A 12,885-nucleotide genomic window follows, 5' to 3' on the forward strand; every position below is an offset into this window, starting at 1 on the left:
GGACTCTGCGACATGTGCCTGGCCTCGTTCTGCCTCAGCTCAGAGCTTCCTGCTGCACAAGCAGCAGAGCTTCAGGTGGGGCTGAGACCACCAGCAGGACGCCGGTGAGACGCGTTGCACGGACACCCTCAGCCCTCTCCCCGGGCGGGGCGGGGTGCACACTGCTGGCCCCGAGCCCCGCACTCCCTGTCCTCTCTCACATTTCTCTTAAGCGCCTTCTTCTTGAAATTTAGGATAATGACAGTTTACTGAATGAGTCAAAATAAACTTCCTTACCAAATTTCCTGTGCCAGTCGCTTAAAGCAAGCAAAGAACTAACTTCTAGACTGTCACAAACCCAGAAGGTCTGGCCACATTTAGTCACAATGCAGACTTGATGGTGCCCAGCACCGCTGCTCTCAGACGGAGCCGCGGCTGTTAACAGCACATTTAGGAAACAGACCTTGTGTGGCCATCTGAGCTCTCGAGGACAGCCCGGAACTTACTTTGCATCTGCTCCACTCGAAAGCTGAGGCAGGGCTTCCAGAGCCTGCTTGAAACTGGACCTGCAACACAGAGACACAGCACCTTGAGCCTGAGAGCCCAGCCCGCAGGGCGGGAGCGTCAGTGGGAAGCCTGTCCGAGTGCAGAGAAGCACACGGCCCGAGGCAGCAGAAGCAGGAGGGAGAGTGAAAGCGAGAGCACGGGTCTGCAGGAGCAGGCCAGAAACTCAACCAGGAGGTAGCACTCAACTTGAAAAGCGAGCGAGAAACCGATTTTTACACCAGGTACTGCTCATGGCGGATGAGTTTAGCGTGGACGTGTTAAATTTTAAAGGGGCCTTTACTGTGTAGAAAAGCACCTGGCAAGCAGGGAGGGAACTAAGCGGAGACAGGGCTGATCCTGCGCAAACTGAACCCAGCGGGGCTTCTCCAGTGCAGACACGTTGCGGGGCCTGAGCTACGTACAGCCAGCACTGCAGAGTAACCGGACACGCCTCTGCTTAGCTGTCTCCATGTCTAAAGTCTGCGGGATCACGGAGAGATGCAGGTATATACGTACTTTAAAAGTCCAACATCATTTCATTTCATGAGAAATAGAAAAAGAAGTGAATTTAAAAAACCGCCAATTTGGTATATTCAACTTTGTAAAGTACAAAGTACCAAAAAAGTTACGGAACCAAGTGAAAAGCATTTTAGGGACATTACTTGGTAATAACTCGAACCGCTCAGCCCCCCTCCCGGGGGGGATGGACTCTCCCCGCTCCTGACGTGGAGACGTGTCTCTGCCTCCACCTGACATCGTTCTGTTTCTCGGAAACCTCTCCTCAGTCAGCAAGAAAGAAGAGCAGGCCATTATCTTTACTTTACACCCAACAGTGGTGAGGTCTCGACACACTGTCTCCTTTAATTCGCCCAAAGTTTGTCTACAAAGTGTTATTATCCTCCTTCCACAGATGAGGAAGTCGGGCTACGAGAGGTCCGGTCGGTGGGAATGAACCGCAGAGCGAGGTGCCCACGGACCGCGGGTGGGGCCTCCAGCCTCCGTTACTCGGGACTCAGGGCAGAACAGCGTGGTTGGGAAGGCAGAGGGGGCTCCTGGCCAGCCCTCACGTGGTGGGAAAAGGGGCAGAAGTCTCTTCGTTGTGGTGCCGACAGTCAGGATCAGCACCAGTCAGCACCAGAAGCTGGAAGCGAATGAGCAAGAACATCGCACAAAGTGTCACAGGCGCTCTGCTTGTGCACGACTTGGCACGTTAGCAACACGGCCCTATTTCCCAGGTAATGCTGCTAACGGAGTAAACAATTTTCTATGGGCAAGTAGTTAGCTGTTTCAGTTCACCTACTGATGTTTCAATGATAGGAAATCCTGACTTTCATTCAAAACAGCTAAAAATTATCATCAAATTTCCACTACAAGACTTTGCACAGAAACCACAAGGCTTCCTCCTATGCTGACACTTACAGTGCCTGAACTGCCCTCAGAGTCTGCTATGAAGACTGACTCAATTCTTATTTTCTCCTTTTTAACACGAGTATGTGACCCTCTGCTACATCATTCATGCGACTACGATTTACTTGGTGAATGAGAAACAATTACATGAAACCCTTTTTTCCTTCACACTGAGCTGCAGAGCAGCAGCTCAGGAGTTGCGGCTTACTGCAGGCCTACGCTTTTTAACTAAATCCTTGGTCAAATATAAGCCCTGCTGCATCACACGGTCATGGTGTTCACCCTGCTCAGCCATCTTTACCAACAGCTTCACCTCCAAAGAGTGTTTAGAACAAGAACAGTCAGCATCTCACCGGCTTTCAGGTGTCAGATGAGCAGCCACAGTGTCCCTCAGAGCGCAGATTTCAAGCCTCGCCTGGAGGTGAGAGAAGGGCAGGTGACCACAGGGAGCTGTGTAGATCATCAAACAGAAGGGAAGGCACGGGAACTGTCACTTGCGAGGACGGGGCTGGCAGGTTGGGGCTGGCAGGGGCGGAGCTGGCGGGGACCGGGATGGCGGGTACCGGGATGGCGGGGACGGGGCTGGCGGGGAGGGGGCTGGCAGGGAGGGGGCCGGCAGGTTGGGGCTGGCAGGGCACCGCAGCCACACAGACACCCCTCTGCCGTGGCGACTGCTGGTTATGAGAACACCCCCTAAACAGCCCAGAGCACTCAGCCAGGACAACTTTCCTTTTACTGGAAACGGCCCTCCAGACACACGGGACCATGTGAAGGCAGGGGCCAGGGGTCCCGCGCTGAAGGCCCAGGCTGAGCACGGCTGCCCAGCAGCCCGCCGCAAAGGCACCTGCAAGCCCCCCGGCAGCTCGCAGAGGAAGCGGAGTCTAAGGTCATGACTCAGGGAAGGGGTTCCTCACACCCAAGCCCTTCCAGGCACCCCGACGTCAACCCCAGGTCCCGGGCTCTGCGGACGCACTGTGATGCCTATTAGACCACAGCTGGCTTTCCCCTTTTTATCTTTTCTTTTTAAAAACAAAACTTGGTAAGTTAACTCCAAAGAGACAAAACAAAACGGAAAAGGAACAGCACAGTCAGAGAAACTCATGCCCGCTGATGCCAACACCTACAACAGAGCTGCCGTCGTCAGAACCGCGGGCCCCGGCCCACGGGAGACACAGGGGCTGGCAGAGCAGGGCTGACTGTGCAGAAACCAAGCCCACGGCTATCACCGGCCGACGTTCAACAAGGGCCCGGCCGCTCGGTGGGGCGCACGTCCCTTTGACACAGGGTGCTGGGCACCGGAAAGTGACTGCAGTCGGTCCCTCCCTGAAAACAAAAACCAGCTCCAAATGGATCACAGACCCAGACGCAGGTGAGAAAACTACAACACACTCAGAAGGGAGCAGGAGGACACGTCTGTGACGTTAGGCTCGGCCTGCCTCCTTGGAAATGACAACAGAGGGACAAACAGCAAAAGAAGAAGCAGGTAACCTGAACTTCCTGTGCTGCAAAGGATGCCATCACAAAAGCAAGATGACCCCACAGGGCGAGCCACCGCTGCACGCGCCCTGGGCCGGCCGCCCGTGCTGCGAGGACGCGGAGCAACGGGTCTGCAGAACCTGCTGCAGGAAAGCCGAGCGGCTGCCATGAAGCGGTCCGGAGGTTCATCCAAAGGCTGAACACGGAGCAGCCACGGAACAGCGCCAGCCTGTCCCAGGTACACACCCGAGAAACGAGCACCCGGAACAAGAGTTCACAGAAGCAGTCTTCACTTCAGCCAAAAAGTGCAAACCCAAACGTCCATCAAAGGCTGCACGGTACGTCTACCCGGCAGAACGTCACACAGAAAGGAGCGACAGCTGCTACAACGCAGCTGGACGCCGCAAACACGCGCAGTGAAAGATGCCACCACAAAAGCCCCTGTATGTGATTCCACTTTTATGGCATGTTTAGAACAGGCAAAGCACAGACAGGTGCCCGGCTGTGGCTGGGGGGCTGGGAGGGAAGTGGACAGTGACCGCCAGCGGGTCCAGGGTTTCTCCATGGGGCGATGCTGAGATGATGGACTGCAGGACTCTGAGCGGGGCAGGAGGACGGTCTCTGAGCTGTGCAGTCTTTCCACCTCAGGGACACACCCCACCCCAGCACACACCGTGGCTCCCACCAGTCTGTCACACACAAACCAAGAATCATCTGGTTTACATAAGTTACATTTGTTGTTGTAATTACACAATTTAAACAAATGCAACGTAAACCAACGGAGTATGAGCAGAAAGAGAGAGGTACTGGTTGTTCCTCTGCGAACAACACCGAATGCTTTGGAAAGACCACTTACAAGTGAGGGGCTAAAAATGTCCTGTTAAACTGAGCGTAGCAAAGACAACTGCAGAACAAACAGAAAATCACAGAGCTCTGGAAGGAATCCGCAATCAGATAGCTGATGAGCATCACAAAGTTCTCGCTCTGCTCTAACGGGACCGAAGCCCTGGGGCGGGGACACCACGGGGACGCTCACGCAGGAGACGCGGCTCATCTGCACCCAGCAGACCCACCCGAAAACACAAAGCCCGAATGCATCCCACGACTGGGGAAGGAAGCCCGAATCGGTGTTTCACACAACGAGCTCAAGCCGGAGCTGAGGCGGGGGCACCTGTAGGGCTCCGTTCCGGCTGAAGGACGAGGCACACTGCACGAGCCGGCTCAGCTCCTCGGAGACGGCCTCCACCACCCTGCACAGCACCCGGGGCACCAGCTCCTTGGAGACCGCGAACACCTGGCGGGGGTTCAAAGAGGAAGGGACAACACGTTACTGGAACTTCCCTCGACGGAGTTTGTTAAAAACAAAGGAATCACAAGGCAACATAACTCAGCTCTTCTAAGCCGTGTTCCTGCAGGATCAGACTCAGGTGTGGAAGGAAACAGGCTCACACTCCAGCTGCGGTCAATGACCCGTGACAAAACTCCCCTCTCAAACTGCACTGGCAAACTGAGAGGTGCCACCGATGGCGACAAACCAGAACTGCTTTAAAATTTCCTCTTCTCTTGACCTTTTCACAAGAAGAAACATGATTTCTAGAGAGGAAATTACAGACACAGAAGCGCCCTGGGTTGGAGTCTCCTTAGATGAAAACAAACACTTCGCCCTGGGTGTGCCACTCTGGGTTGGACAACAGAGCTCCCAGCTCTACTGTCTGCTGAACTAAATACGTATTTCTTTTCATCTGACATAAAAGCACCATTTCTAAGCTTTGAATTTTGATGTTTTCAAACTAAGAGTGACTGTATTTGGACATCAGGTGGAACATTCTGCTACCCTGATCTACAAGCTAAACTCAACCGTGTTTTCTCTTCAGCTTTTTCTTCTTGATTGAGTCACCTGCACTGAACCTTCAGGTCGACCCGCACGTCACCTGAGTGCTCGAGAAAACTTCAGACAAGTTCAGATCATACGGGAGGAGTGAGCAGTAAACGTTAAGAATGAGATTCTACTTTCAGTCGCTGGGATAAATGAAAAGAGGGCTTGAAAAACCCAGTACTTACAAACAATGTCCCAGGCACTGACAGCGGGCTCCGTTAACCAAAGCTGCCTCTTCAGGAGTCTCGCGCCATGGACACGCCCACAGGCCCGCATCCCTCTGACTACACCCGTCCGCTCTACACAAGCGTTTTCAGTGGCTGAGGACTGAACGCTATACCCTAACTTTACTGGATGCTAACCTAACAAGAATGCATTTTTAGATGTCTCTGACAAAACCGCAGTTGAAACTATATCACGTTATAAAAAGATGTATGTTGATAAACTTCTGCCTGAGTTAAATCTACAAAAACTACTTTATGCAGGAATTTAGATGCTTTCCACACTAAGAAATGGAAACTGTAACACACGTGTCCAGTTCAGAGCCAGACTCCGGCAGGAGGCAGCGCCCACCTCCAGTGCTCACCCTCTCACTCGGCCTCCAGGACACTGGACACCTGGGACGATGCGGGTGATGCGGAGGGAGGCGTGACCCTGATGCCCTTCTGAGGTCCCTGCACCCGTGCTCACTGCAGCAGACCCTCTGCCGAGACCCCTTGCTGGGCCCGCTTTAGCCGGCGCCCTTCCATCCACAGCCGCGGCCAACCCGAGGCCAGGACTGCGGGTGACAAGGGCGGTCAGAGTGGACAAACGTGGCAGCTGCGGTCTCTTCTCTCCTCAAAGGCCACTCACGGAGCCCGGGTGCCGTGCTCCACATGAGGGCAGGCTGGGGGGGGCCAAGGTCCAGGGAGCCCTGCTACCCCCGGCCTGCGTCTCTGAGAGGCCACGTGGCTGTGAGACTGACACTGACGCTGTGCCTCAGGAGGGCAGAGAGCTTTCCAAGTTGGGGAAATGCATCCTTTCAACCTCACTTCTCTTTATCTTTCAAATATTACCGAGTCTGGCTTAATTAAGAGAAAAAATACTCAATTTCAGAGGAGAACTCTCACAGTAAGAACACACACCTTCGGGCATGGAAGGGGTTGTTCATACCTGAGATACACTCTGGAGGGAAGGACCAGAGGAGCCACCAGATCTGCCCCCTTCCTCCCAGTGCCCGAGGCCCAGGGGACGCTCTCGCGACCTACCTCTGCGTGCACGGCGATGATGCTGACCACGGCCTCCTTCAGGTAGTTCCTGACACCTGGAAGCAGACGGGGAGGCGGTGAGCAGACTGCACTGGAGCCCCCGGGAGCAACAAAGCCACAGCACACGGCTGCCTCCCCCCGAGACCCCAGGGGCCAAGGGCCAGTCTCGTGCATGTGGCAGAAGAGGGCAACCTGCTTAGGAGTTCCCGTCACTGCTTTCCCACTTCTGCTGCTGCTTCTGTCCTTCGTACCTGCTCAGGGGTCTGCTTCAACACTGAAATTTAAAACTGTCTTCCGTTTCTTCACATCCCTGAACGCACACGCACACATACACACACGCCCTCCCCCCGCCCCCCGCCGGACAAAAACCAGGGGAAGGGTATCTTCCAAAGTGTATAAAACACATGCTAAATGCCTACGAGAGCATCTCACTTCCAAACGGGGAAGTCAAATTATTACGTAGAAATGACTACTTTGATCTTAAAAGTTGTTTCTGGGAGGAACTTTTGAACATCTCTCCTGATTCTGTAAAGCAAGTTCGAGCGGACGAGCCCTCGATCCCAGAATGGATTGCACAGTTGAGAACTCCTCGTCACCACAGGAGGGGACTCCGCTCCGCAAAGTCATGGCTGAACGGCAGCGGCGCTGGGGAGGACCTGCCGTCCACGCGACCGGCTCATCAGCACGGCGGAGACGGATGCCAAGGGCCACACGTGAGCAAGGCAGACGTGACCCCACCGAGGCCGCGCACCCAGCGGCAGTCTCCGGGGGTCCGTGGGCCTTGGGGCCACCTCCTGAGCAACGACGTAAACGGACAAGCAAGAGGCACGACCACCAGGAAGACACACCAACTCGTCCCTGAAACTCAGTGCGCGAGTCTGGACAGAGCACTGGCTGTGCCTGTTGCCCACAGCGGGTGCCGCTCTCCGGAGGGCGACCAGCGACCTACGGACAGGCGAGCGTGTGTGTATGGCCCAGAGGGAGGGCCGCGCGTGTGTGCACACCCACCCACACCCCCACACGACTCACTGGAAGCCGCAAGAGCAGTGCAGCGCTCTGGCCACACTCTGCACCGGTTCTGGAAAGCACGGTGGATGGCGCACACTGTGGTGGAAGCGCCCTGGCTCCCAGGTGGCATCTGAGCCTCGGCCTGAGCCAGCGAGAACAGCAGGTGTGCCTGGCTGGCAGAAGCTGGTGCTGGGTTCCGACCCGCCGGTCGCCCCAGGCGAGCTCCCGTGGCTCCAACCGAAGGTGCCTCCTCCCCGAACACTGACAGCACTTCTTAAACAGCAGCAGCTCTCAGAGGACGGCAGGCCAAGGGGGCAGCTTGCTGGCTGCAGCCTCCCCGTGTCCCGGGGCTGCACTCAGTCCCCTCACATCCTCATGGCGCCGCTGACGCCTGGCTCACACCCACCTCCCTGCTCCGCTGCCAACTCCGCAAGCACAGGGACCCCTGTCTACTTGTCTCCACAGTGTTTATGAAAAACAAAGTCAAGAAGGCAAAGGCCACGTATGCTCTGCTCACTACTAAGCCCCTAGGACTTTACCCTCTTCGCTCAAAAGTGGGTTCACAAGTGAACAAACACAGGAGGGAAGCGCGGCCACAAGCAGCACTGTCGGATCCGTGACCGACACCTGAGCCGTCCGCTAAAAACGCAAATGCCTGGGTGTTTGTGCGAAAGAGGTGCTCTCTGCTGAAGCACATCTCTCCCTCTCACAGGACTTAGGGAAATAAGGCAGTCCTTTTGAAATAATTGTCAGGATCCATTTGAAAAACACAATTTAAATAAAGAAAGTAGGAGAGAATATTGCTGAAGCTAAATACATTTGTTCTCCAATGTGCTGTATTTTTCCAGCCACATCCTTAAGCAAACAGCTTGCTCCAAGTAATAAACCACACTGCGCCCAGTACTGAGGGCGCCACGGCTCCCAGAGGCGTGGACACTCGGGGAGGCAGATGGGCGAGGCACGCGGGCTGATGCTACCTGCTTCTGATGCAGCACTGTGTGTTGTTTTCAAGAAGGCTCCTCGCAGACAAGCCCCCACAACTTTCCATGTTGTTCAGACGCGGGAGCGAGCAGCTTCTAAGCACGGGCGATGCTGTCTCTGCTCTCCGAGTGTGAGATCACAATGTGTCATGATATCTGACCCAGGAAGCGTCCCCACCCACACAGCGTCGGTCCGGACTGTCACCGAGCAGCTCGCCGCTGGCCCGGCGGGAAGTCCCCAGGAGAAGTCAGGCCCATCTCTGCCGAGCAGGAGGCTCTGAGCCCCTCGCAGGGTGGGCTTCTCCTGCGGGCGCCAGGCCTCAGGGCACCTCTGTGAACGACGAGAGCCGCGTTTCTCACACACGAAAGTGGGGAAGAAGTCTCCTTTCTTGCTCTATTTGTCAGTTTCCTGTTTTAACCAAACAGGGAGGACACTTGGATTTGGAATAACTAGTAAAATTTTTCCCGAGTGCCTCTGACTGTTACACGCCATGGACGGGGGAAGAACAAGCCTGCAGCAAACAAAGCCCCTCCCCGCAGCAGGACACCCCCAGGCTTAGGAAAACACGGCCGCCTCGCCCACAGGAGTCTTACGCTGTCTCCAAAGGACCCCCAAGAAGGCAAGTGCACGACACAGCACAGTTTGGCAGCAGGGAAGCCCAAAGGGGCAGACAGAGGGCCGCGGAGGCTGGGCCCCGATGGCTGAGGGGAGGGGCCCGTGCCCACCTCACAGGAAGTGCCCCTAACAGGCCGCGGGCGGGGAACACGGAATGGCCTGGATTCAAATTCTGGCTGGAAAGTCAGTTAATTTAATCCACTGAAGCTTCTGGCTTTCTCTGAAGTATGCAGAATGCTTCTAGTGAACCAGAAAGTGCGATACAGGCGGATTTGATTCTTCTTAGAATGAAGGGTCTGGACAAGCTGCCAGCGGGCCTCTCCAGGGCTTCCACGCCGCGGTAAAGAGAGGAGCAGGGGCTCTTCTGACCCGACCGAGGCTTCATCCTCCTCCCTAGTGTGTGGCATAGTCTTCCAGACCTTCTCCTCTGAAGGGAAGTCTTCCCCTAAAAACGGGGTCACACTACACACTCTCTTCTTAAACTTGCTGACCTCGCTCCACACTGCGTCGCAGGCTGCGCCCTTCAGTGGCAGCCCCGTGTCCCGCGGCAGGGACGGCCGTGAGGGCCTTGCTCTCCGTCTATGCATCCATCTGCTCATCTCACATTGCACTTCATTCCATTTTCTGGTAACTTGCTCTCCCGCCACTCGACAGCCCTGGGGCCCTTCAGGATGAACTACTTGTAAGCAGCGCTGCGGTGGCTGCCGGCCCCTCGCTCCCATAGCACAGCTCACTCACGGCACCTCCTAGGAGCAGATCGGCTGAATCAGGGGCTGTGGGCTTCGACGGTCCTGCCAGCCTGTCACTGAAAAGGCCATTCAAATTTAAACTGCTTCTTCAAACCTTTTTACTTTCTTAACTTGGACTCTCTCGTTACTATAATTAATAACAACCTGAATAAATGCTCCCCAACTATGATGGTGACAAAACTTTCCATTAAAACACTGGAAGAAAAATTTAAGCAAAATGCAGAGGTCAAAGGAAATTTACTATAAGTTACACAAGACGCAGACTTCACCCGACTGCGCAGCGTCTGAGGACGGGCACTTACAGAAACACCTGTGCACCACCTGAGCAGAAGCGTTTCCGGTCATGTCCTCCAGACACGCGGCCCAGGCGCCCTGCCCGACTTGTTTTGAACCACGACGCTCAGTCGACACCACAGAATCTAACTCTGGAAACTCTGGAGATGCTGCCTCCTTTATAAACCACATTTCCTGTTTTTAACCCTGTGCCCTAAATCAGTTACCAGTCCTCGTCTACAGATAAAAATAGATTGAAAAATACTATAAATATCCCACAATGTACTTTTTTTGGGTCAAACTGAAACACTACATGAAAGAACTTCGGGGTATTTTTTTTCAGATAAATTACCTATTCAATTGTACTCTGAAGACACAACACCGAAATTACTGCCTATTAAAAAACGTACCCAGAAACTGTATCGATACCGTCAGGCAGAAAGGCCTGACCGCCCTGAACAGAGAAAGGGCTTCAGGCCCAGGCCCAGGTTCTAGTCCTCCTTTTCTTAAACCAATGTCTCTTCCTAAATTGGTAAATGTCCTCTGCCACAGGAGCGACTTTTAAACGAATTCCTGTGGGGAAAGGAGACCCTTTAGGGGCGGAACACGAGAAAGCAGCCCCACCTCCTCAGCTTTCTGCTTTCCTTCTCAGGGTTCTCTTTTTTTTTTTTTTTTTTTTTGGCTTTAATTTATATGACTTCCACGAACAGGAAAACTTTTCCCTGTAAAAACAGAAACCACCACCAGCAGCAAAAATAACTGTAAAAGTATTTCCTGGCTTATTTTTTTCCATTTGTAAGAAAGGATTTCTATTCCTACGAGTTTAGCCTCCATAAACGCCACAGACAAGCAGCTTTGGGCAAAGGACTCACAGCCTCTCCCATCCCCAAGCTGAAGTCTGAAGTGCAGAGCAGACTGCGAATACACTAACCCCACGTACGACGTAAGGCTTCACACACTTTGTGAGCACAGAGTCTCAGTTTCAACATTCAAAACCGATACACTGAATTTCAGACATAAAGGCACAAGCTTAATTAACTTAATTAACTGATAAATTCATTCGTTTCAATTCCATCCTTTGGTGGAACCTGTTTTCACTAGAAAGTCACTTCAGTTAGGAAAGTGAAAGTGACAAGAAAACAGAACTCGCTTGCTGCGTGCAAACGCGTCTGCTCCGCGCTGTGAGCCGTCACAACTGCACGGCGTCTCGCAGAGGTCTAAGCAGCTTCACACTGCAAAGTGTCCGGGAGTTTTTTTCCTCCCTAAGAATGACTTCAATTAAGTCCTAACTAATACACGCCCCGCGAGAAGCCAGGCTGATCATGGCCCTGGAGCCCTGTGGCTGTGGTGGCCCCAGGGCTGACGGGGGGACACACAGGTGCCTCGCAGAGGGAGCAGCCCCGCGTCCTGGAGGCCGAGCTGCCACCGTGCAGCAGAGCCAGGGCGCCCCACACGCTCTCAGAGCACGGCTCCACGCACCGTGTGAGACTGACATCAGCCAGAGCGGAGCTGTGAGAGCTGAGCTGACCCGGGGGTTAGCTGCGGCTACGTAAGGAGGAGTGTCTCCAACCAGCATCTCTGGGGAGCTGAACGGTGACCAGGGAACACGGGGCTGGCACGCACTGCGGCGGCGGAGGGCCCGGCAGGCATCACCTGCACTCTGTGCTGACCCAGCGTGCGGGCCCCAGGGACCTGTAAGGGACAGGAGCTCCTTCCATTCACAGGGCTGGGCTTCTCTGCCTCGCTCCAAAACCTGAAGTCTAAGCTGCTTTGCTCTGAGAGCCTTCTGGACGATGCCTCGTTCGCCGCTCTGTCTTCAGCGCTGGCGCTCCCTTCCACCCCCCTGCCCCCTCTGATGTTTCCATCACTGGAGGGCCTGCCAACGGTTTCATGCGGCTTCTTTACCCCCGAACGAGGCAACCCTTTATTCTTCCTGGGACCTTTACCACGTGACTGAATCTCACGACTGCCACTCTCTGAAATGCTCCCGCCGGTCTCGGAGTCTCTGCCGGTTGCAGAGGGCGAGTGGCCACTTGCACGGTCCTCCCGCTGCCCCTGCCGTCCATGCTGTGCGAGCTTGGGGTGAAGCCCGAGGGCCACTCTCGGCTGGCTGACGCACCCAGGCAGGGGAAGGAGAAAGGTGGTTTCTAGTCCAAGTGTCGACAGTATTAGGGTGTGTGAGACCACACAGAGCTTGACCCGCCCGGCCTGACCCACCTCCCCACCCGACACGCTTCTCCCGTTAGAAGACCGAGCCACAACCTGGAGAGGGAACTGGGTGGAAGGCAGGCTGCGCCACTCTGAACAAGCCATGGACCTTCCTGATTCTTCACACTTGAAAAATCTGCCAAGTGGACCTCGGCCCAGCGAGGTCGTGGGGACGACACAATGTGACAGTGTGCATGAAGGTGACAGTTAAACAGTAACACTTTTATTTTAAAGTGGACTGAAATGAAGTACGTTCGTAAATTTGTAAGATTTTCAATATGAACCAAAGCAAAATGGTGTTTCATACTCAGTCTTCAGTGCTATAAGCTTTAACAACCATGAAACGGGGGCTCTGCTTCCATCCCCGCGCCGTGACCGGAGGGGCGTGTCACAGGCACCGGCCCGCGGGCCTCACCCGGGCCTCCACGGGCCCCTGAACACAGTGCGCTGCCGTTACGTGCTGAGAGCCCCTTAAGGGAACGGACGTCCCCCGGAGGGTGCAGAGGCGGCCAGGGGCCGT

General features: G+C 54.7%; 1 protein-coding gene across 12 annotated transcripts in view; it reads right to left on the minus strand.

Moving 5' to 3' along the window:
* The window catches only part of EXOC2 (exocyst complex component 2), a 142,754-nt gene that overhangs the window by 24,654 nt on the left and 105,215 nt on the right, over nucleotides 1-12,885 (minus strand). For 10 of the 12 annotated variants that reach the window (XR_004313306.1, XR_004313305.1, XR_004313309.1 and 7 more), the window contains 4 exons: nucleotides 6,532-6,587; nucleotides 4,580-4,702; nucleotides 2,286-2,347; nucleotides 486-545 (listed from right to left, as the gene is read on the minus strand). Coding sequence is in view for 3 of the 12 variants with exons in the window: in XM_032462377.1 (XP_032318268.1) it covers nucleotides 486-545; nucleotides 2,286-2,347; nucleotides 4,580-4,702; nucleotides 6,532-6,587 (301 nt within the window). In the remaining 9 variants the exon portion in view is untranslated. Of the gene's footprint in view, nucleotides 1-485; nucleotides 546-2,285; nucleotides 2,383-4,579; nucleotides 4,703-6,531; nucleotides 6,588-12,885 lie in introns of those variants that run through there. The other 2 variants (XR_004313311.1, XM_032462379.1) reach the window with 2 other exon arrangements.

This window comes from Camelus ferus, chromosome 20 (genome assembly GCF_009834535.1).
Source record: "Camelus ferus isolate YT-003-E chromosome 20, BCGSAC_Cfer_1.0, whole genome shotgun sequence".
NCBI lineage: Eukaryota > Metazoa > Chordata > Mammalia > Artiodactyla > Camelidae > Camelus > Camelus ferus.